Source organism: Mobula hypostoma, chromosome 1 (assembly GCF_963921235.1).
Source record: "Mobula hypostoma chromosome 1, sMobHyp1.1, whole genome shotgun sequence".
Lineage (NCBI taxonomy): Eukaryota > Metazoa > Chordata > Chondrichthyes > Myliobatiformes > Myliobatidae > Mobula > Mobula hypostoma.
Window position 1 is genome coordinate 166,629,184 of NC_086097.1, and position 23,301 is coordinate 166,652,484.

A 23,301-nucleotide genomic window follows, 5' to 3' on the forward strand; every position below is an offset into this window, starting at 1 on the left:
AATTACTTGGGCAGCATCTGTAAAAACAAATGTTCAAAATCTGAAGGACTTTGGACTGAAATTTTCACTATTTCTACCTTCACAGATGCTGGCTAACTCAATTAGAATTTATTTGGTCTTACATTTACTAATAACTCTTCAAAAATAAGAAACCTTTAATTATTAACAACTGATAAGTAAACTGATATGTAGGAGTGAATACTTGAGGTAATCAATTGCCATAAATTACCCATTTGACATATTGACATTCCAGGTTCTAATATTGCCTTGACACTGTGTAATGGTTTCTTGATCCAGAATGAATCTTTATTAGTTTTGATGCACTTGATCTCCCTTTAATAAGACTGTACTCCAAAACAATATCAATATTGTTGTGTTAAAATCTCTTAATGGAGTAGTAGTGGAAACAATTTAAAACCCATCAGGTTGTTTACCTTTGAAGAAGCTTGTCTTCTGTCGTGGCCAGATGATAATATGCTACACTATTACAATTATGACTCTAGCCAGATTCCAGTATCTGCAGTCTCTTGTGGCACCATTAACATTTTGGCTTCTTTTATACTTTGTAACTAACTATTGATTGCTGATGTTTTTAAAATGAATGAGAATTCCATTTGCCTTATTTTGTAGTCACAGATGACAGGGATGAAGAGAGATTGTGGAGGAGCTGCTGCTGTCCTTGGAGCCTTCCGAGCAGCAGTGAAACAGGTAGGCAGGTGTAACATTTTCCATTTCTGGTAGTAGGTCACCAGAGCAAATTTTTCTAAAAAGAAGATTTTTATAAATTTTGTTCTATAAAAGTTGTTCCAGTTTCTTTCTTTGTATTTCTTTCCTGATGCTGCTTATTGCTGGACATAGCGAAACTGGGCCCATACTTTTAAGAGAAGTGCTTTTAGGATGCTGGATACTGGGTAATTAGCTTCCAAAGTTGTATAGGTTCTTGGATTGTTAAGGGTATGGACATTGAATTTTCTAAATTCAGGTAATCCTCACCTCCAGTGTGTTTTCTACTCCTCCTTATCCCCTCTTTCTGATTCTCCTCCAGACCCCTGATTTTGTTTCCTTCGTACCTGCTCTTATCTGGTTCTGCTTCCATCAGACTTTCATCTCTACCCTAATGGTTCCCATTATCTCCTGATTTATCAGTTTCCAACACTGGTAACCTTTGTGATCCTCTTCCAGCTGTCTCCACCTTCATTCTTCCTATTACCCATTGATTCCATTTGCCTCTTATTTTTTTCTCTTTGTCATCATCTATTATCCACTTGCCTTTGATCCCCTACTCCATCCATCCTGTTTCCTTGCCTAACTCCATTGGCCCATTATTCTTAACCCACATGTCTCCAGTCTTGTCACTCCCCTTTAGACTGACTACATCCCCTCTCTACTCATAGCTATGATTCAGGGTTTCAACTTGAAACATTGACCTTCTTTCTCCTAACTCCACCTCCCCCCACCATCCTCAACATATTCTCCATAAGGCCATAAGACATAGGAGCAGAATTAGGCTATCTGGCCTGTTGAGTTTGCTCCGCTATTTCAACGTGGCTGATCAATTTTCCTCTCAATTACTCCGCTATTTTAACATGGCTAATCCATTTTCTTCTCAACCCCACTCTCCTGCTTTTTCCCCATAACCTTTCACGTCTAACTAATCAAGAACCTATTGACCTCTGTTAAATACACCAAATACTCTCCACAGTTGCATGTGGCAATGAATAAACATTCTAAATGCTCTTCCCTCTATTCTGAGGCTGTTCCCTCTGGACCTTGAGTCTCCACCATAGAAAACATCCTCTCCACATCTACTCTTGAAATGACAATAGACAATAGGCGCAGGAGTAGGCCATTCGGCCCTTCGAGCCAGCACCGCCATTCACTGTGATCATGGCTGATCATCCACTATCAGTATCCAGTTTCTGCCTTATCCCCATAACCTTTGATTCCACGATCTTTAAGAGCTCCACTATCTTTAAATGCTAACATTGCATTTGCCTTCCTCACCACCGACTCAACATGCAAATTACCATTTGGGGAATCCTGCACAAGGACTCCCAAGTCCCTTTGCACCTTTGATTTTTGAATTTTTTCCCCATTTAGAAAATAACTTGCGCTTTTATTCCTTCTACTAAAGCGCATAACCATACACCTCCCAACACTGTATTCCATCTGTCACTTCTTGGCCTATTTTCTCAATCTGTCAAAGTCCTTCTGCAGACTCCCTGCTTCCTCGACACTGCTTGCCTCATCACCTACCTTCATATTATATGCAAACTTGGCCACAAAGCCGTCAATTCCATCATCCAAAGCATTGACATACAATGTAAAAAGAAACAGTCCCAACACCAACCCCTATGGAACACCACTAGTCACTGAACGCCAATCAGAAAGGGCTCCCTTTATTCCCCCTCTTTGCCTGCTGCTGATCAGTCAATCCTCTATCCACGCTAGTATCTTTCCTGTTATACTTGGTGACAAGGCTTTTATCTTGCTGATCAGTCAATCCTCTATCCACGCTAGTATCTTTCCTGTTATACTGGGTGACAAGGCTTTTATCTTGCTGATCAGTCAATCCTCTATCCACGCTAGTATCTTTCCTGTTATACTGGGTGACAAGGCTTTTATCTTGCTGATCAGTCAATCCTCTATCCACGCTAGTATCTTTCCTGTTATACTGGGTGACAAGGCTTTTATCTTGCTGATCAGTCAATCCTCTATCCACGCTAGTATCTTTCCTGTTATACTGGGTGACAAGGCTTTTATCTTGCTGATCAGTCAATCCTCTATCCACGCTAGTATCTTTCCTGTTATACTGGGTGACAAGGCTTTTATCTTGCTGATCAGTCAATCCTCTATCCACGCTAGTATCTTTCCTGTTATACTGGGTGACAAGGCTTTTATCTTGCTGATCAGTCAATCCTCTATCCACGCTAGTATCTTTCCTGTTATACTTGGTGACAAGGCTTTTATCTTGCTGAGCAGCTTCACCTGTGGTACTTTGTTAAAGACCTTCTGAAAATCCGTGTGCACAAGGCCCTTCGATTCTCCTTTGTCTATCCTGCTTGCTATTTCCTCAAAGAATTCCAGCATATTTTTTACCATGCTCATGGTCTGTTCTTTATCAAATTACGGTATTCCTTTGCACTGTTGTAACTATACGTTATAATTATGTGGTTTTTGTCAGTTTTTCAGTCGGTTTGTCATGTGTTTCTGTGATGTCATTCTGGAGAAATGTATCATTTCTTAATGCACGCATTATTAAATGACAATAAAAGAGGACTACGTGTCCTCATAATCTAATCTAATATTTGTCAGACAAGATTTTCCTTTAAGTTAACCATGTCAACTTTTGCCTATTTTGTCATGTAGTCAAAGTACCTTGAAACTACGTACTCAACAGTCGACTCCAACATCTTCTCAACCACTGAGGTCAGGCTAACTGGCCTACAATTTCCTTTCTTCTGCTCCCCTCCCTTCTTGAAAAGTGGCATGACATTTGCAATTTTCCAGTCATCTGGAACCTGCCAGAATCTAGTGATTCTTGAAAGATCATTACTAATGTCTCCACAATCTCTTCAGCTACCTCTTTCAGAACCCTGGGGTGTGATCGATCTGATCCAGGTGACTTATTTACCTTCAGCCCTTGCAGCTCCCCAAAAACCTTTTCCTTAATAACAGCAACTGCACTCTCCTCTGCCCCCCTCGAACTTCTGGCATACTGCCGGTGTCATCCACTGTGAAGACTGAGGCAAAATGAGGTAAAATACTTATTCAGTTTGTCCGCCATTTCCTTGTCCCCAATTACTGCATCTCCAATGTTATTTTGCAACAGCCTGATATCTATTCTCACATCTCTTTTATTCTTGATTTATCTGAAAAACTGTTTGGTATCCTCTTGATATTATTGGCTAGCTTACCATCATATTTCATCTTTTCCCCTATTATGGCCTTTTTAGTTGCCTTTTGTTAGTTTTTAGAAACATAGAAACATAGAAACATAGAAAATAGGTGCAGGAGTAGGCCATTCGGCCCTTCGAGCCTGCACCGCCATTTATTATGATCATGGCTGATCATCCAACTCAGAACCCCGCCCCAGCCTTCCCTCCATACCCCCTGACCCCTGTAGCCACAAGGGCCACATCTAACTCCCTCTTAAACATAGCCAATGAACTGGCCTCAACAGTTTGCTGTGGCAGAGAATTCCACAGATTCACCACTCTCTGTGTGAAGAAGTTTTTCCTAATCTCGGTCCTAAAAGGCTTCCCCTCTATCCTCAAACTGTGACCCCTCGTTCTGGACTTCCCCAACATCGGGAACAATCTTCCTGCATCTAGCCTGTCCAATCTCTTTAGGATCTTATACGTTTCAATCAGATCCCCCCTCAATCTTCTAAATTCCAATGAGTACAAGCCCAGTTCATCCAGTCTTTCTTCATATGAAAGTCCTGCCATCCAGGAATCAATCTGGTGAACCTTCTTTGTACTCCCTCTATGGCAAAGATGTCTTTCCTCAGATTAGGGGACCAAAACTGCACACAATACTCCAGGTGTGGTCTCACCACGGCCTTGTACAACTGCAGTAGTACCTCCCTGCTCCTGTACTCGAATCCTCTCGCTATAAATGCCAGCATACCATTCGCCTTTTTCACCGCCTGCTGTACCTGCATGCCCACTTTCAATGACTGGTGTATAATGACACCCAGGTCTCGTTGCACCTCCCCTTTTCCTAATCGGCCACCATTCAGATAATAATCTGTTTTCCTATTTTTGCCACCAAAGTGGATAACTTCACATTTATCCACATTAAATTGCATCTGCCATGAGTTTGCCCACTCACCCAACCTATCCAAGTCACCCTGCATCCTCTTAGCATCCTCCTCACTGCTAACACTGCCACCCAGCTTCGTGTCATCCGCAAACTTGGAGATGCTGCATTTAATTCCCTCATCCAAGTCATTAATATATATTGTAAACAACTGGGGTCCCAGCACTGAGCCTTGCGGTACCCCACTAGTCACCGCCTGCCATTCTGAAAAGGTCCCGTTTATTCCCACTCCCTGCCTCCTACCTGCTAACCAATTCTCCACCCACACCAATACCTTACCTCCAATACCGTGTGCTTTAAGTTTGCACACTAATCTCCTGTGTGGGACCTTGTCAAAAGCCCTCTGAAAATCCAAATACACCACATCCACTGGTTCTCCCCTATCCACTCTACTAGTTACATCCTCAAAAAATTCTATGAGATTCGTCAGACATGATTTTCCTTTCACAAATCCATGCTGACTTTGTCCGATCATTTCACCGCTTTCCAAATGTGCTGTTATCACATCCTTGATAACTGACTCCAGCAGTTTCCCCACCCCCGACGTTAGGCTAACCGGTCTATAATTCCCCGGTTTCTCTCTCCCTCCTTTTTTAAAAAGTGGGGTTACATTAGCCACCCTCCAATCCTCAGGAACTAGTCCAGAATCTAACGAGTTTTGAAAAATTATCACTAATGCATCCACTATTTCTTGGGCTACTTCCTTAAGCACTCTAGGATGCAGACCATCTGGCCCTGGGGATTTATCTGCCTTCAATCCCTTCAATTTACCTAACACCACTTCCCTACTAACATGTATTTCACTCAGTTCCTCCATCTCACTGGACCCTCTGTCCCTTACTATTTCTGGAAGATTATTTATGTCCTCCTTAGTGAAGACAGAACCAAAGTAATTATTCAATTGGTCTGCCATGTCCTTGCTCCCCATAATCAATGCACCTGTTTCTGTCTGCAGGGGACCTACATTTGTCTTTACTAGTCTTTTCCTTTTTACATATCTATAAAAGCTTTTACTGTCCGTTTTTATGTTCTCTGCCAGTTTTCTCTCATAATCTTTTTTCCCCTTCCTAATTAAGCCCTTTGTCCTCCTCTGCTGAACTCTGAATTTCTCCCAGTCCTCAGGTAAGCCACTTTCTCTGGCTAATTTGTATGCTACTTCTTTGGAATTGATACTATCCCTAATTTCTTTTGTCAGCCACGGGTGCACTACCTTCCTTGATTTATTCTTTTGCCAAACTGGGATGAACAATTGTTGTAGTTCATCCATGCAACCTTTAAATGCTTGCCATTGCATATCCACCGTCAATCCTTTAAGTGTCATTTGCCAGTCTATCTTAGCTAATTCACGTCTCATACCTTCAAAGTTACCCCTCTTTTAGTTCAGAACCTTTGTTTCTGAATTAACTATGTCACTCTCCATATTAATGAAGAATTCCACCATATTATGGTCACTCTTACCCAAGGGGCCTCTCACGACAAGATCGCTAATTAACCCTTCCTCATTGCTCAAAACCCAGTCCAGAATAGCCTGCTCTCCAGTTGGTTCCTCGACATGTTGGTTCAAAAAACCATCCCGCATACATTCCAAGAAATCCTCTTCCTCAGCACTGCTTCTGAATCCTCTAACTTCCCACTATTTGCTCTGTTTTATGCCATCCCGTTTGCTTTTATGTTGGCACTGACTTCCCTCGTTAGCCACCATTGCATCATCCTGCTTTTAGAATACTACTTCTTTGGAATGTATCCTGCATTTTCAGAATTGCTCCCAGAAGTGCTGGCCTTGGTGCTCTGCTGTCATCCCTGTTAGTGTCCCCTTCCAACCAACTTTGGCCAGCTCTTCTCTCATGCCTTGGTAATTCCCTTTACTCCACTGTAATGCTGATACATCTGACTTTACTTCTCCCTCTCAAACTGCAGGGTGAATTCTATCATAGTATGATCACTATTTCCTTAAGGGTTCCTTTACCTTAAGCTCATTAATCAAATCCAGTTCATTACACAACACCCAATCCAGAATAGCTGATCCCCTAGTGGGCTCAACCACAAGCTGCTCTGCAAAGCCTTCTCGTAGGGATTCTACAAATTCTTTCTCTTGGGATCCACTACCAACTTGATTTTCCCAATATACCTGCATATTGAAATCCCCCAAGACTATCGTAACATTATTTTTAAAAATGCCTTTTCTATCTCCCATTGTAATTTATAGCCCACATCCTGGCTACGGTTCAAAGGCCTGTATATAGCTCCCATCAGGGTCTTTTTACCCTTGCAGTTTCTTAACTCTATCTACAGTAATTCTACATTTTCTGATCTTATGTCACTTCTAAGGGTTTGATTTTGATTTTTTACTAGCAGCACACGATTCCCTCTGCCTGCCTACTTGCCTGTCCTTTCAATACTGTGTGTACCCTTGGATACTAAGCCTCCAACTATAATCTTCTTCAGCCACAACTCGGTGTTGTCCACAATGTCATACCTGTCAATCTCTAACTGCACTACAAGATCACCTACCTTATCCTGTATACTGCATCATTTAAATATAACAGCTTCACTCCTTTTATCTGTCACCTTTTCTGATTTGCCCCCCTTTTACGCTGCAGCTTATCCCACTTATTGCAATTTCCCCCAGTCATCCACCTGTCCTTGCTGACAGTCTCACTCTCCCCTGCCTCTGCTTGTTAACCAACAGCCCTGTCACTCCATTTACCATCCCCCTGCCAAACTAGTTTAAACTCTCCCCAATAGCTCTAGTAAACCTGCCTTCAGGGATATTGGTCCCACTTGGGTTCAGGTATAAACTGTTCCTTTTGTACAGGTCATACCTTCCTCAGTAGAGATCACAATGATGCTGAAATTGAAACCCTGCCTCCTGCACCAGTTTCTCAGCCACATATTCATCTGCCAAATCATCCTATTCTTATCCTGACTTGCGTGTGGCACACAGCAATCCAGCAATCTACTCTGGAGGTCCTGCATTTCAGCTTTCTACCCAGCTACCTAAATTCTCTCCTCAGGTCCTCCTTGCTTTTCCTACCTACCTCATTTGTGCCAAAATGTACCAAGGCTTCTTGCTCTCTCCCTTTAAAATGTTGTGGTCTCAGTTCAAGATGCCTCTGGGAGGTAACATGCCATCCAGGAGTCTATATCGCATCTACAGAATCTTGTGTCTACTCCTCTATGGAATCCCTCCTGCAGTTCTCTTCTCTCCCCACCGCCCCCCGCCCTTTTCTGTGCCACAGTGCCAGAGTCAATGCTGCAGCTCCTCCCCACGCCCGGCAGGTCATTCCACTCAACAGTATCCAAAATGGTGTACTTGTTATTGAGAGGTACTCTGTACCCTGCCCATTTCCCTTGCCCCTCCTGACAGTCACCCAATTACTTACCTCTTGTGACTTAGGAGTGACTATCTCCCTGTCTGTCAGCTCCTCAGTTTCCCGTATGAGCTGAAGTCACCAAGCTGCTGCTCCAGTTCCTTAACATGTTCTCTGAGGAGTTGGTTGGCATTGAGCAGTTGGGTCAAAGAACCAGTTTCTGTGCTCTGGCTCTCTAGTAGACTGTTAGGCTAGATTTATCGACAATGTTAGAGAACATGGAAAACTGGCAAGCTATAACTTATGATGTACCACAGGCTGCAGTTATTCACAATCAATGTCAACCAGATCCCTTAGAGGACCAAATGTCATATTTTAAGTTTGTGGACAATACTAAAGATAGAATTGTAGTCTGGAAGAAGATGTAAAGAAGCTTCTAGAGAATGTGAACAAGCTAAGTGGTCAAAACATGGCAGCTGGATGGTAATGCCCAGTAAGTGTGGGATCTGGAACCTAGGTGATTGGGAAGGGGTCACAAGAACCAGAGCCCTGGGGAGTTTAAAGAGAACATGGCAAATATTATCTGGTGAAGAAAGCAGCTGGAACAACTGGATTACAAAATGGTCAGAGCAGACTATTGAAGTTTTAGTGTATCGACAGCGCTCATCTACAACTAACTAAAAATTGCTGGATATTGGGCAATTGCTGCTGATTTTTTTTTCTTTTGTAACACTTCTAAGCAGCACCAGTTTTGCATGGAAAATAAGCCTCGAGTCTTAAAAGGATAAATAATTAAATAGTGGACGTCTGGGGGTTTTGATCTTAATGTGAATGGATTATGTTGTAACTTGTTTTGAATCCAGTTTTAAATCTCTGAATAAATGAATCCTAGGATAAATAGTTGAGTAATAGCTTATTTCTTTTTACTATAGTGTAATATCTTGATGCCATTAAATAAATTTAGTTTTAGAAAATGTGTTTTGAATCTTGTTGAGAATCTTTTGAAAATAGTGTAGTTCAAGCAATCACCTAATTGCATTCAGACTGTTCTGCTGCAACATCACTTGGTTGTAACTGACCTTTGTGTGAACGATTTCTGTGCGAACACCATTCTTTTAAAGGCTATCTTAAATATGTTACTATTTCAATACCAGCTAGGCAATCTATTTATATTCTTCCATAAACTTGAGGAGATCTGCCAAACCTGTGTTTACTTGACTAACTTTCCAGTCAAGTAGATGATTTGGATGACAGAATTGATGGATTTGTGGCTAAGCTTGTGGACTAGATGAAGAAAGGAGGAGGGGCAAGTAGTGTTGAGGAAGCAGGGAGGCTGCAAAAGGACTTCAACAGCTTGGAAGAATGAAAGAAGTGAAAACAGAAGTGGCAGATGGTATAGAAGTGGTAGGGAAGTGTAAGGTCATTTTGATAGAAGGAATAAAGGAATAGACTATTTTCTAAACAGGGAAAAAAATTCAAAAATCAGAGCTGTAAAGGGACTTGAGAGTCCTTGTGCAGCATTCCCTAAAAGTTAACTGTCAGATTGAGTTGGTAGTAGGGAAAGCTAATGTTAGTGTTCATTAGTGGGTGAGTCTAGGACCAGAAGGTACGGCCTCAGAATAGAGAGACATCCATTCAACAGTGATGAGGAAGTATTTCTTTAGGCAGAAGGTAGTGAGTCTGTGGAATTCATTGCCACAGATGGCTGTGGAGGCAAAGTCATTGAGTATATTTAAGTTGGAGGTTTATAGGTTCTTAATTAGTCAGGGCGTCAAAGGTTACAGGGAAAAGGCAGGAGAATGGAATGGAAAGTGTTAATAAATCAGTCTTGATGGGCCAAATGGCCTAATTCTGCTTCTACAGCACTGTGCAAAATCTTAGGTACATGTAAAAAAAATTCTGTAAAGTGAAGATACTTTGAAAAATAATGTGGTGAAGTTATTAAATATCAAAAAATACTGTAAAGAATAGTAAGCAGTAAAAATAAATCAAATCAATATTTGGTGAGCAACCTTTGCCTTCAATTCTCTAATGTACACTGTCGTGCAGTTTTATAAGAAAATCGAATGGTAGTTTTTTTCCAAGCATTTTGGAGAGCTTGCCTCAGTTCTTCTGCAGACTATAGTTGTCTCACTTGCATCTGTCTCTCCAGGTATTCCCCAGTAGCCTCAATAATGTTGAGATCAGGGCTCTATGGAGGCATTCCATCTGTTGCAGAATTCCTTGTTCTTCTTTTTGCTGGATTCTTCTTTATGACCTTGGCCGTGTGTTTGGGGTCATTGTCCTGCTGCAGAATGAAGTTGGTATTGTGCGATCGATGAGAATCTGCTTGTATTTCTCAGTATTGAGGATTCCATTAGGGCTGACAGATCACTAGAAATGCAGCCCCAAATCTGCAAGGTCACTTTCCCATGCTTTACTGTTGACTGCAGGCACTATTCCATGTAGTGCTCACCAGCTCTTCTATAGATAAACTGTCCCTTGCTTGAGCCAAAAATTTCAAATTTCGGCTTGTCAATCCAGAGCACTTGCTGCCATTGTTCAGCACCCCAGTCCCTGTGTTTTTGTGCGTAGGTGTGGCTTGGCTTCGTTTCCACCTTGGAGGAATGGCTTTTTGGCAGCAACTCTTCCATGAAGACCACTTCTAACAAGACTGTAGAGGAGTTTACTTGGGTTCCAGTGGTTTCTGTAAGTTCAGAGCTGATAGTAGTTTTTCCGATTTAGAGGGGACGTCAATTTGATGCATTTCTCATCTGCTGCACTCAGTTTCTGAGGCCAGCCACGGCACTCAACTTTGACTATTTCTTTGTGCTTCTGCAGAAGAGCTAGGATAGCACATCTTAACTTCTGTCTGTTGTGAAATTTCTGCTTGGAAGAGACCTTGCTGATGGACGATGACCACCTTGTGTCTTGTTGCTGTGCTCACTCTTGCCGTAGTGTAAGAATTGAGGATTTGGACGTTAAAATGCCACATCTACCACACCCTCACCTTTTAGTTTGTTTGTCCTTCACCCAGTTTCATTCCTTCTACATCCGTTTCTGTTTCAGTTCATTAGTTTAGTTCATTCAACTTATTATGTCATTGATAAGTACCTGTTTGTTATCTTTGTTTAATCTTGCACTGGGCTGTACACTTACAAAGTAGTCAAGTTTTTATTTGAAAAGTGGCTTATTGATAATATTTTAACGAAATACAAAACTTCCTCCAAATGTAATTTTTTAGAAAATAAATATTTGTAAATCTAAACTTTGTTCTTTTCTCCTTACACACTAATGCAGAAGACCAAAAAATAAACATCTGAAACAAAATGTATATGAAAAACCTGGGGTGCTTAAGATTTGTGCACAGTACTGTATGCCTTATGGTCAGTCTTTGTATGTGTTTATAATTAAATTACTCCACATTTTGTTGTCCAAATAATACTCTGTTTATCTCTGGACTAAGCATTTTTTAAATCATATGACATATTTGTTTTAGTTAATTTGCTGTGCTGTTTATGGAACACCTAATTAGGTGACACATTTAATGAAAAAATAGTTATCAGTGTCTTTATTTAGTGCAAAGTAGTTGGAACTGAATTCTTGCTTTACAGAAGAATCCACTTTAAAATGCTGTGCTCAAGGATATTGCTACAATATCTCTATTTTGTTTAACTAGGGTTTTAAAGAAAACTTGCATGCATTGTTCTGCTTGGCTGAGAATGCAGTAGGAGCTGAAGCCACAAGACCTGATGACATTCACCAACTGTATTCTGGAAAGTGAGTTAGTGGATGTCTGCTGCTACATTTTTGGTCTTCCAGTATCTTGGTGTACTATGTATGAGCAAAATGCAGAATATAAACAAATAGGACGGAGACAATTTGTTGCAACTTTAGAAGGTCAATAGATGCATTTTGTTCTCCAAGTACCTTTGAGCAGAAATTAGGATTTGACTGTAATGTCATTTGTAGTACTTGGGTTGTATGTTCAGCCTGGATAATTTTCTCTGATTTTCTCTTAGCAATTTATCATGGTACATTTTTTAGAGGCCAGGAATACTTTATAAATCCTAATTTTACTGATGATTGCAGATTCATACACTGAATGGGTTATAAAACAAAAAAATGTTGCTTCAATTTTTTGCAAATCAGATCTGATTGTGTTTTACTTTTAAAAAAAACACATTTACTCAATAGAACTGTTGAGATCAATAACACAGATGCAGAAGGTTCTCTGGTTTTGGCTGATGGAGTATCCTATGCGTGTAAAGATCTCAAAGCAGACATCATAGTAGATATTGCAACTTCAGCTGGAGCTCAGGTAAGTGAATGTTTCTATGTTTCTGTTTTGATTTTACTCTTAATTTACATTGCCTCCAGTGGTCAATGAATATTAGTGTCAAAGAATGCACTTTTTTTATTGGCAGCAGTTAGAATCCATTGACCATCCACATGAAAACAGCATGTACAGTTATTAAGTCATAGAGCTGTAACTCATGGAAGTTAGCCCTTTGGCTCAAATGGGAAAACAAGATGCTCATTAAAGCTAATCCCATTTGACTGCATTTGGCTTGTATCCACCTTCCTATCCATGCTCCAATCTAAGTGTCTTAAATGTTGTTAACATACTTGCTTCAACCATTTCGTCCAGCAACTCATTCCATATACAGACCATTTTCTGGGTGAAAAAGTTGGCTTTCAGGATAATATTAAATCTCTCCCTTCTCACCTTAAATTATGCCGTTTAATTTTGATTTCTCAACCCTGGGAGAAAAAGACTGTGTTTTCACTATGTCCCTCATGACTTTTATTGAGTTCTAATTTATAATGACACTTTGTGGATAATGGAATTCTGGTTAATAGTCTAATTAATAAAATTGTTAAATTTTAATGTTGCATACCAGAGAGAAGAATGGTTATTCTGCAGATCTAACTATCAAATGAACCTAAGTGGACCTAAAATGCTAAGATTTTATCACTTGTAAAAGTTGGCCTTTGCAATTCTTCTGCAAAGTAGATGTACCCCCATTGGCTATCCTGCTCTGACCTTGTATTGTACTTGCCAAGAAAAGTAGTAGAATCTTCTTCCTGATGATGGCTTCCTGTTGTCCACCAGATGCTGCAGCACTAACAAGGAATATTCCCTGAACATTTTGAGAATTCCAAGTGAATATTTTACCAGTGCTCTGCACCATGATAGAATGTGTCTCAGTGCATTTGTCGTCCTATTTTATGCAAGCAAATACATCTGTGCCCGGTTCACAATGATCACTTTTCACTAGTTCAGTGTGCTATTTTCAGACCCTGACTTGTGTGATCATAGATGATGACCTCATTTTTATTTATTATACTTTTAGAATTAGCTCTCTTGTAATATGTGTAATTGAAGAATAGATTTTGGTATATTTAAATAGCAGATCTTTGTATAAACTTTTCATATGAACTTTAACTAGGGTATTGTGACTGGGAAGTACCATGGTGGATTGCTTACCAATAATGAGGAGTGGGAACAGGCCTGTGTTAAAGCCGGACAAAACAGTGGAGATCTTGTGCACCCATTGGTTTACTGCCCAGAACTCCACTTCAGTGAATTTACTTCAACTGTGGCAGATATGAAAAATTTTGCGTCTGTAAGTTAGTTGTCTATCTTGGCTATTCTGTTAGAGTTATTTAACTCTCTAAATTAGGCTGATGCTGTGTAAGAAGTGTTTTTTCTCTCAAAATGTAATCTACTGGCGAGATGTTAAAATCAAAAATACAAGAGATATTGCAGATGCTGGAAATCCAGAGCAACACACACAGAATGCTGGAGAAACTCAGCAGAGCAGGCATCATCCTTGGAAATGAATAAACAGTTGACATTTTGGGCTGAGACCCTTCCTCGGGTGTTAAGATCAAATTGACTGTCCAGTCATCTCGATTTAAATAACATTTCAATCCTAAATTTAAACAGCCTGTAACTTAGTTGGGTTAAATTGTTCTCAGATCTTTGCAATTTACTTGCAAACATCTTGCCACAATGTGAGGAGACATTGTCACTGTGCTGTAAAACTTAATTTACAAATGGGTATAGTCAGTGAAGATTTTGAAGCAACTTACTATGCGGAGGTAACAATAAGTTAACTAGGAAATAGAATTTTTTCATTCTGTAAATATTTTCTGTGTTTTTCCTTTAATCTCGCAACGATTTATACGGTGATATGTCCACAATAATTTCTTTGACACTACAACTTCCTGTGTCCATCTTTTTCATATCTCCAATTGCATTTCCAAACAACAGACAAAACTCATTTTAATTACAATATTTGTTACCTATTAATGAAAAAAATTCTTCCTCTCAGTCTGGAGTAAACCTGCAGCTGATCTTCATGTCCCTCTGCATCACTTAATGTGCAAAATATTAAAGATTCCAGGGATAATGGAATAGGAATAGGTTATTCAGCCCATTGTTTGCTTTGCCATCCAATTGTCTTTGATCTTTTACCTGAATGCACAAGCCCCACATTTTAACATCACTGGTATAGTTGGTGTAATATTGATAACAAAAAAAAATTAATGGCATCTTAATTCATGCTCCTGGTATGATTCTGCCTTGCCCACCATCCCATCTTTGTACCATTCAATGACTTTCTTAATTGATTCTTGAGTTTCTACCTTTATTACTGTAAGTGGAATTTCAAATCTTGATCATCTTTTTGTGTGGAGAATATCCTGATAATTGACCTAAAGTTAAGGTTTACCATTATGAATCTTTTTCTCTGTCCTGTTCTATACTGAGTTTTATGTAAAGCATTTTAATACATTGCCTTTATACAGTCTATAATATATTATGGATTGGTGTTGTCAATGGCTGTATAGAAAGTGAAGGGATTAAGAATGGAATATTACTTATGCTAATGCCACTATAAAAGTTCAAGTTGTTTAAATAGGTTTTGAGAAAGTTCTGAAGATGTTTATAATAGTGATGGAAGTGAGTTTTGGAGAATAAGGTTACACAGTAATTTCTAAAGGGTGGAAGTTTGTATTAGGAATGGAGGATAAGCTGTAATTAAATTCAGGAACAGAAATCTTGTTACAGAGACAAAAAATGATTTTCTGAAGGTTGTGATGTGAGATTATGGGGAGATTTAAAAATGAAGTTGAGTGTTTTTGGACACGAGACTCTGCGGATGCTGGAATTCCAAAGCATCTCACACAAAATGCTGGAGGACACTACTGGAGACAACATTACAAGAATTTTGCATGTGTACAGCACTTTCTTGTGGCATAGACATGGCAATAAATTTGTCCTTGTTTGGGGTGTACTTTCATCCTGAGAACAAATAAATGTCCCAAAAAGGACCCAGTGCTTTCCCAGCTTTCAACCAGGTATAGGTATTGATTATAACCGATGTTTTGATGACAAGCTCTGGGTTGTCATAAAAATGAAAGTGCTTTCTTTCAACAGCTTCCATAGTTTTTCTGTATTTCATGGCTATCTCGAGAAGACCAATATCAGAGTTGTATTGTACATGCATACTTTGACTATAAAGTGAATTGTTGAACCTTTTTTTAAAATCCTGCTGGGCTTTCTCGGGTCAGCTGGCCATCTCTCAGCCAGCCAGTTACATGGCACCTCTCTGTTCCTGACTAAAATGCATATTAACTTGCATTCACTGGGGATCAACTAAAACTTTGTTATAAAATGATTAATTTGAGCTCAATGTTATGACGATACTAGATTGTATTAGCTGTGGTTTTTGAATTTAAAAATATATTTAATTCAGAAATATATACATTAATGGTTTACAAACAGATATCCATTTGCATGTTGACTGTGCAGTGTCTGGCAGGGAACAATTTTAATGTAGTTGTGTCATTGTAGGATCATGCCAGTGCTCTGAGCTCGTGTACAGGCTTGTTTATTGAAGCACATATTGGCTTTGATTGGCCAGGAGTATGGGTGCACATTGACATGGCTTCTCGAGTTCATTCTGTAAGTAAAGTTTTCTGTAACATTTGATTCTCAGTAGAAAGGTTAATTTATTGCATGCATTATTTAAGTTTGGATGTCCATACCGCAGGATATATGTTAGCATGGCAAACCAATTTGTTTAATCCACATACAGTTTTCAAAAGCAACAGGATCTGGTCAGTTATTTGTTTAGAAGTTTAATATGGTGCATATATGTTCCTAGTTGATTCTTTTCATCCTATAACTGCAATTATATTTATCATCTACTCTCCAATTCGTTTTAATTTATTTCTCTGTTCTGCTTACAAGCAATATATTTTGCATTTGGGCAGAAGAGAGGATGACTAATGATGAGTCAGAAAAAACAATGGCTCTGGGAATGTTCAGTAGGAGTTGGATTTGAGCATGAGCCTTGGGAAAACCTAGGGCAGAAGTGTTCTGAGAGTAGTCGATTACCATTGTACTGCGTGAAAGTGAGTTACCTTACACATTTGGGACGCGCAGAATTCCAACAAAGCTTTGGAAATGAGTTTTCTTTTGACATACCATATAGTGATATTTCAGCATTGTGAATGACTTGTTCTTTTAAGATTCTGATTAACTTGGGTTATAATGTATCACAATTTTGAACTAATTATAACTTAAAGCTTTAGAGAATATTTGATAAGTAGAATGTTTAAAAACTTTGTTTTACAAACACATAATTGTAAGAAACTGCCTCTTTATACAAAGGGTTATTTCTAGCATGATGCTTTTGGGAATGTCCCATAGTGCATGTGATAAGTTCCATTGTATGTACATGATTATTACAATTTGAGTATACAAGAAGATGTGTAAGCTGAGAAACTAATGGTTATACTTTCTCCATCAGGGAGCTCGGGCTACAGGCTATGGGGTAGCACTACTTTTAGCATTGTTTGGTCATGCAACAGATAATGTATTGTTGAACATCATTTCACCAAATGGTGTTAGCTTTACCACAGAAGTTGGTAATTCGATGGAAAATTGCTTCAAAAAGAGAAGACTGATATGAATCCTGATTGCAATTGTGTTCATTTTCTGCTTTATGGAATTGAAAGTATTCATTTCCTGATCCTGTAAGAAATTTTGCATTAGTATTTGGGAGCATACAGTAATTATTTTTCACTGCTATTCCTTAATGCTGGTGACTTGTCAAATAGAACACACAGCTTTGCTAATGATTTAATCCCATTACTTTTTGCATGGAGACTTGCAGAGATTGGAGTTGTATTTATTGCAGATTAAGAGTTTTTATTTCTATGAATGTAAGTTGAGCTATAATGTTTGGAGGTCACATACTTATACAATGAATCAAATTCTCTTATGTATAGTGATTAGCCTTAGTACTATCTCTTAGCAGCTTAAAATAAAACTGTTAAGATTTTTTAAAGCAGGTTTAAAACATTTTTGTATATTTTCATGTATTTGAATAAGATGTGCATAAAACATTGTATAATTTTCAAAGTTGTCCTGTTGCTTCTATTTAACCCATCGTTGCATTTCTTATCCTTTGGTTTTCTTTTAGATTATGTATTTGTGCTAATGTGGTGACTATCACTAGAGTGCAAAATTAGCAGCCCTCCAATGCTAATGTGCTAAAGTTACTTCTTCATTGATTTCCTCTTGTTACTCCAGTTTAATATTCTGATGACAACAGGGCTAACTTCAAACACTTTACAAATAAGTGGTTAAAATTCTAATACACATAAGACTCATAGCCTCAGGTGTTTCACATTTGTGCAGGAGAAGGTAGGTACCCTGGTTTGTCCCCCGTAACCCTGTGCTAGGAAGATTGGCCCGACTTGCCTTTGGGTGGAACTGGAGGAAGGGTTTTATTGCCATAGTTGACCCAATTAAGTCAAGGGAAATAATTAGCAACATGGTAAATTATTTCCAAACTCCTTCAGCATTGAACATTTACTTTTATAAATGTGGAGATTCTTGCTTTAGTTTCATTTGTAATACAGCTACACTGTTATTTTCTTCATTCCCTCAATCGTTTTCAGTATTATTATCTACATATGATTCTTACATTGAATTAAATTGTTATGATTTACCCTTCATATCAGTGAGAATTTTACAGTGTAATTGAGGAGGTATGCCATTGCTGGTTCTCTTCATATAAGTTCCAAATTCTGTGTTATTGATGTCATTGTTCTGTTGCTTGAATTACTATAAAAAAGTAGCATGAATGGTGAGGGACTATAAGCATAAGTGCACTAAAAACAAACAGGTCTGTATCAACGAATTGCAATATTGGAGATAATTTGGATGAATTCACATTTATCAAAATTAAATGATTTTTATATACTTGACCTACCCCATTTCTAACCTGGTGCTTATTGACCCCTACTTTAGTTCCAAAAACACTTGCCTCTGTTTATACTTTACAAAATCTTCTGGTGAGCGAATACCCAGTTTTCATGAAATTTTATTGAAAATGTCAATCACTGTGAGATGTTTTAGAAACAAATATAAAACAGGGACATATTTTCACTGGTAACTATTGACAGTAGAGCCACAATTGTCTGGGTCTGGTAGACAGCATCAGGTTAAGGAAAAAAAAAGAGCAATCCAACTAGAAGCAAAGCTTATTGCATATTTTCTAAAACTAATTTCAGTATTCCAGAAGTTCATGAATAAACTTGAAATATAAATACACCTTAACACTCTACTATTGAAATCCATAAGGTAATGTTATCCTTTGTCATACAAAACTTAGTTGCACCAACTATTATTGTTCATTTTCAGTTTTGACTTAAAATCATCCACTGTAATACACATAGTATGGTGAGTTGGATCATGGACTTAGCCTATCTATATTGTTGAAAATAGCCAATTCCTTCCAATAAATATAGTCAAGCTACTTGTAGAATGGGAAAAAAACATTGCTTTTCATTTGATTTTCTAAGCAACCAGAACTTTGAAAGATGAGAAATCAGTAAAACAGCTGTATCTGGAAAAAAAAATTGACTCTTGAATGCTATTTTCATCTTCAAACAAATTTATAAAGTGATCTTAAAAACAGTTTCTAAAACTATTATTGCAAGATTAAAGGGTTTTGAAGGCTAACTTGGATTTTTGTTTGGTTTTAAGACAATAACCCTTAATGTTGTTTGAAACTTACGGTAGCCCTGTGTTAGTTTTCTAAGTTATAGGTCAATTATTTAGCACATTTTCTTACATGGAAATCAGTGCTGTGATTGCCAAACTTCTATCTGGATCTCTATGAGACAGACATAAGCAAAGACAAATTGCATTATTAACCTGACGATTAAATCTTCACCAACTGGATTTGTTTGTGCAACCAAGTTACAGGAATATTTGGTGAGTTACCTTCGGTAGGAAAACTGCCAAAGAGGAAGTTGAGTTTCAATCCTTGCTTTACATTAACAATACAAATGTGTAATAGTTGTCAGAAACCAATAACTGACATGAAAATAGTTGGCCACATTGGTAATGAGCCAGTGCTACCTTTAAGAAGCATGGCAAATTACACACACAATTCCTTCTTGGTTGCAGTAACCTTTGCTGTAATTGCCTGTTTTTAAAAGAGTTTTCTCACTTTGGGTCTGTGCTTGTGCTATAATTCTACTCATCAATAATATAATCCTTAGAAATACACCATTATTTCTAAACCAAAACAGTGTTATTAATCTTGAACATGTTTGCATTCAGATAAGTAGATTAAAATTAAATCTTAAGATACATGTATATTTTGCCCTTTTCAGGGTTTTAGTTACCTTGAAAATTGTAGCAATAACAATTTGCATGTGGAAATATGCAGAGAAAAGTCAAACTTTAAGCCAAGTAAATCTTCTATCCAAAAGTCAGGCAGTCTATTTTTCAGAATATTATGCAATATGAATGGTTACATAATATCCTTTTATATTGACTCCAGTTATTATTCATTCTAATACTGTGACACAAGATAAATCCACTTTACTGTGCCAGAGTGAAAGCACGTGAATGTGCCCATCAAACCCCTATAAGCAAGTTCCTGATACTGGTTAGGCTGTCATGGGTAATATCCATTAGAAGAGGCCACATGGTTCCCAGTAAGAAAATCAGCAAATTATCACCTTGGAATATATCACCATATATTCCAATAATTGGTTGAAGATGGATCATCATAACAGTTGGAAACACATCACTCAGGTTCTAACCAGACAAATGGAATAGGTGAAAAGGAGATGGAAATGAAACAGTTATGGTTGGAGTCTTCCTATCAAAATAATTGATGACACTGTGGGCTCATTAAGAAAAAAGTTATGTTAGCTTCAGTTTAATCAAAGAGAAAAGCTATTGAAAGATTTGCCTTTCAGAGGTTCAAGTAAATTCTGAACGTTTTGGTGACTTCTGGTTTCAAGTACTTTTGTGAGTACCACAGGAGCCTTTATCTAGGAGAAGTATGTTTTGAAGCATTAATGTAAACCCACTTTGTTTTTTTTATAAGATATTGAAGATACAGAAGACAGATAAGCCTTTGATAAAATAACTCTTCCTGAGAAAGCTCACTGATAAGGTGATACTTTTCTATTGCCTGTACAAATAAGTCATGTAAAATAAATTGTTAAATTATTTCCCTCGCTTAAGCTCGTCAGTAAATTCATTCATCAGTGGAGACCTGTGATGTCCTTAATCTTTGATGATGTCTTCTTTCATTGGCCATTATAGAATCACTCCAGGTCTTCTTCCCCGAAAACTGGGTGGTATTGACATGAAGTTGTGTCGCTCAAAAATCATAAAGAAAATTCAAAGGATTGATACAGATGATATCTGCAAGGAAGGTTAGCATTTCGGAAGCCCTGATTTTGGCTATCTGAAAGTGAAAAGAAACTGGATTCAGCTACTATCTGGAATCAACTCCATAACCAGGGCTGAATGGTGGCACAAACACCAGTCTTACACTGTCAGCAGAGGGAGACTGTAGGCAGAGAGGACTTGAGAAACGTACAACTGCCTGGGCTCCAGAAGGAAAAGCTCCTATCACCTAACTGTGAATAACTCAGCTTTTCTGTGATATTGTGCTTTTTTTTTAAAATCTCCAAATTAGAATTTTACATCCAGATCAGTAAGATTGGTCACTTCGTCTTTTCGCGTGTCCATTTGATCATAGTTTCTGGTGATCTATATAAGAAGATGAGCTTAGCATACAGATCCTCCTCCAGTTCTAACTCTCCAGTCTCTCGAACCAGGAAGATATCTGTGCATAGCTTCAAGATTCGGTCCACGTTTGGTAGCTCCTCAAACATGATGGAGTGAGAGATCCCACTGAAGAACTCGCGCACAAACTTTCCAATGACTAGCACAACTGATGCATAGAGACCCATAATGCTGAAAAACAATGAAAACCATTAGAATACATCAGGAAATTCAGATTTATTCTTTAAAATTGGGGATGAAAAGTGGAGCTTCCAAGTTTAAGTTATACATGGCTTCCTAAATCTGCAACATAGTGATGGAGAATGCATGCTCATTATGAGCTATATCCCATAATAATAATCTATGTCTGAAACGAGGTTCTCTGGTCTAGTTCCATTGTATATGCAAACAGGTATGCAAATATTTCATCAATGCTTTAAACATAATATTGTTCCCCTTCACCTACCCGCAGTGGTAGCCACCACAACTTACACTTAGTGAAGACCTGGCATATAACATGCCAAGTTCTTCAACTGATGTGCTGTCACTTGCATCCAATCAAACTGTATTACTGGTGTAGATGAAGGAATCCAATGTGTTACTGTTAAATTTAGTGGCAGTACACAGAGGTAGAAAAATGAGCTGGGAATTGCTAAGTTTGCTAAGGGATATAGTTGCATTAACTGTATAAAATTTAGCTGATGCTGCGTAATGTGAGATTTCCATTTTGATAAAAACACTAGAAAACCAGCAAATTATTTAAATACAGATGGAACATAGTACTTTACTGTACCAAACAATCTGGGTGTTATTGTACATAAAACATAGAAGCATGTAGGTGCAGCAAAAGATTACGAAAGCAAATGGAATATTGTCATTTAGTCCAAGATGGTTTGAGTTTAATAAGTACAGGGTGTCAATGAGATCACATCTGGAGTGCAGTGAACAATAATACTCTCCTTATTTAAAGAGGAATATCCTTGGGTAGTTCAAAGAAGGTTAACCAGGATGTTTCACATCAAGGAACTGTCTAATGAAAACATATTAAACAAAAAATATTGGACCAATGTTTATGGATGTTTAGAAGAATGAGAAGTGAACTTTTTGAAAATTTATAATATTCTAAGTAGATTGCCTGACAGTATCTGGCAATAGCAAAATGTACTCTTGTTTCTTCTCTGTCCATCTTACGTACTAATATAATTTCGAACTTGATGAGTTCAAGACCTTTGTCGTGTTCTCTGTGGGAATTCTGGGAGACCTTCAGCCTCCCAGATAACCACATCTATACCAGGTGCACCGATCTTCAGTTCCTCAGGAGGCAGGTGCCTGCGTGACTGTCAGGAGAGGGAAGGGAAATGGGCAGCCAGTGCAGAGTACCCCTGTGGCCAACTGTTGAGGGGGATAACCTTTCGGAGGGAGCCACAACGACCAGGTCTCTGGCACTGTTGCTCAGAAGCGAAGGGGTTTTCTGTAGTTAAAAGAGCAGACACAAGATTCTGTGGACATGAGAAAGACACCCAAATGGTGTGTTGCCTCGTAGGTGCCAGGGTCGGGGACCATCGGGTCCATGGCATTCTGATGGGGGTGGGTGAGTGGCCAGAAATCTTGGTACATATTGGCACCAGTGACATAGGTAGGAAAAAGGAGAAGGTCCTAAAGAGAGAATTGTGCAAAATGTTGGAGGAACTCAGCCGGTCAGGCAGCATTTATGGAATGCAGTGAACAATCGATGTTTTGGGCTGAGACCCTTCATCAGGACTGGAAAGGAAGGGGGAAGAAGGCAGACTAAGAAAGTGGGGGAAGAGGAGGAAGAAATACTGGATGGGGGGGCGCTGAAGTGGAGCTGGGAAGTTGATGGGTGAAAGAGATAAAGGGCTGGAGAAGGGGGAATATGATAGGAGAGGACTGAAGACCATAGAAGAAAGAGGAGAGAGAGGAGCACCAGACATTCGCTTGCATGACATTCTCAAGTGGGAGGGTGATCAGCCAGATGTCGTGGTGCACATCGGTACCAATGACATAGCAAGGAAGAGTGAAGAGGTCCTGGACAGTGAGTATAGAGAG

General features: G+C 38.7%; 2 protein-coding genes across 5 annotated transcripts in view; one reads left to right on the top strand and one right to left on the bottom strand.

Annotated features, from left to right (window-relative positions):
- The window catches only part of LOC134352105 (probable aminopeptidase NPEPL1), a 50,447-nt gene extending 32,026 nt beyond the window's left edge, over positions 1-18,421 (top strand). The window contains exons 7-12 of one of the 2 annotated variants that reach the window (XM_063059308.1): positions 631-708; positions 11,794-11,894; positions 12,312-12,435; positions 13,568-13,744; positions 15,979-16,089; positions 16,940-18,421. In XM_063059308.1, the coding sequence (XP_062915378.1) occupies positions 631-708; positions 11,794-11,894; positions 12,312-12,435; positions 13,568-13,744; positions 15,979-16,089; positions 16,940-17,101 (753 nt within the window). In that variant the 3' untranslated portion in view covers positions 17,102-18,421. The remainder of the gene's footprint in view (positions 1-630; positions 709-11,793; positions 11,895-12,311; positions 12,436-13,567; positions 13,745-15,978; positions 16,090-16,939) is intronic. The other variant, XM_063059315.1, reaches the window with a different exon arrangement.
- Positions 18,422-18,508: 87 nt separating this feature from the next.
- Positions 18,509-23,301, bottom strand: part of LOC134352116 (piezo-type mechanosensitive ion channel component 2-like) — a 627,709-nt gene continuing 622,916 nt past the window's right edge. For all 3 annotated transcript variants that reach the window (XM_063059335.1, XM_063059328.1, XM_063059345.1), the window contains one exon: positions 18,509-21,426. In XM_063059335.1, coding sequence (XP_062915405.1) covers positions 21,174-21,426 — 253 coding nt within the window. In that variant the 3' untranslated portion in view covers positions 18,509-21,173. The remainder of the gene's footprint in view (positions 21,427-23,301) is intronic.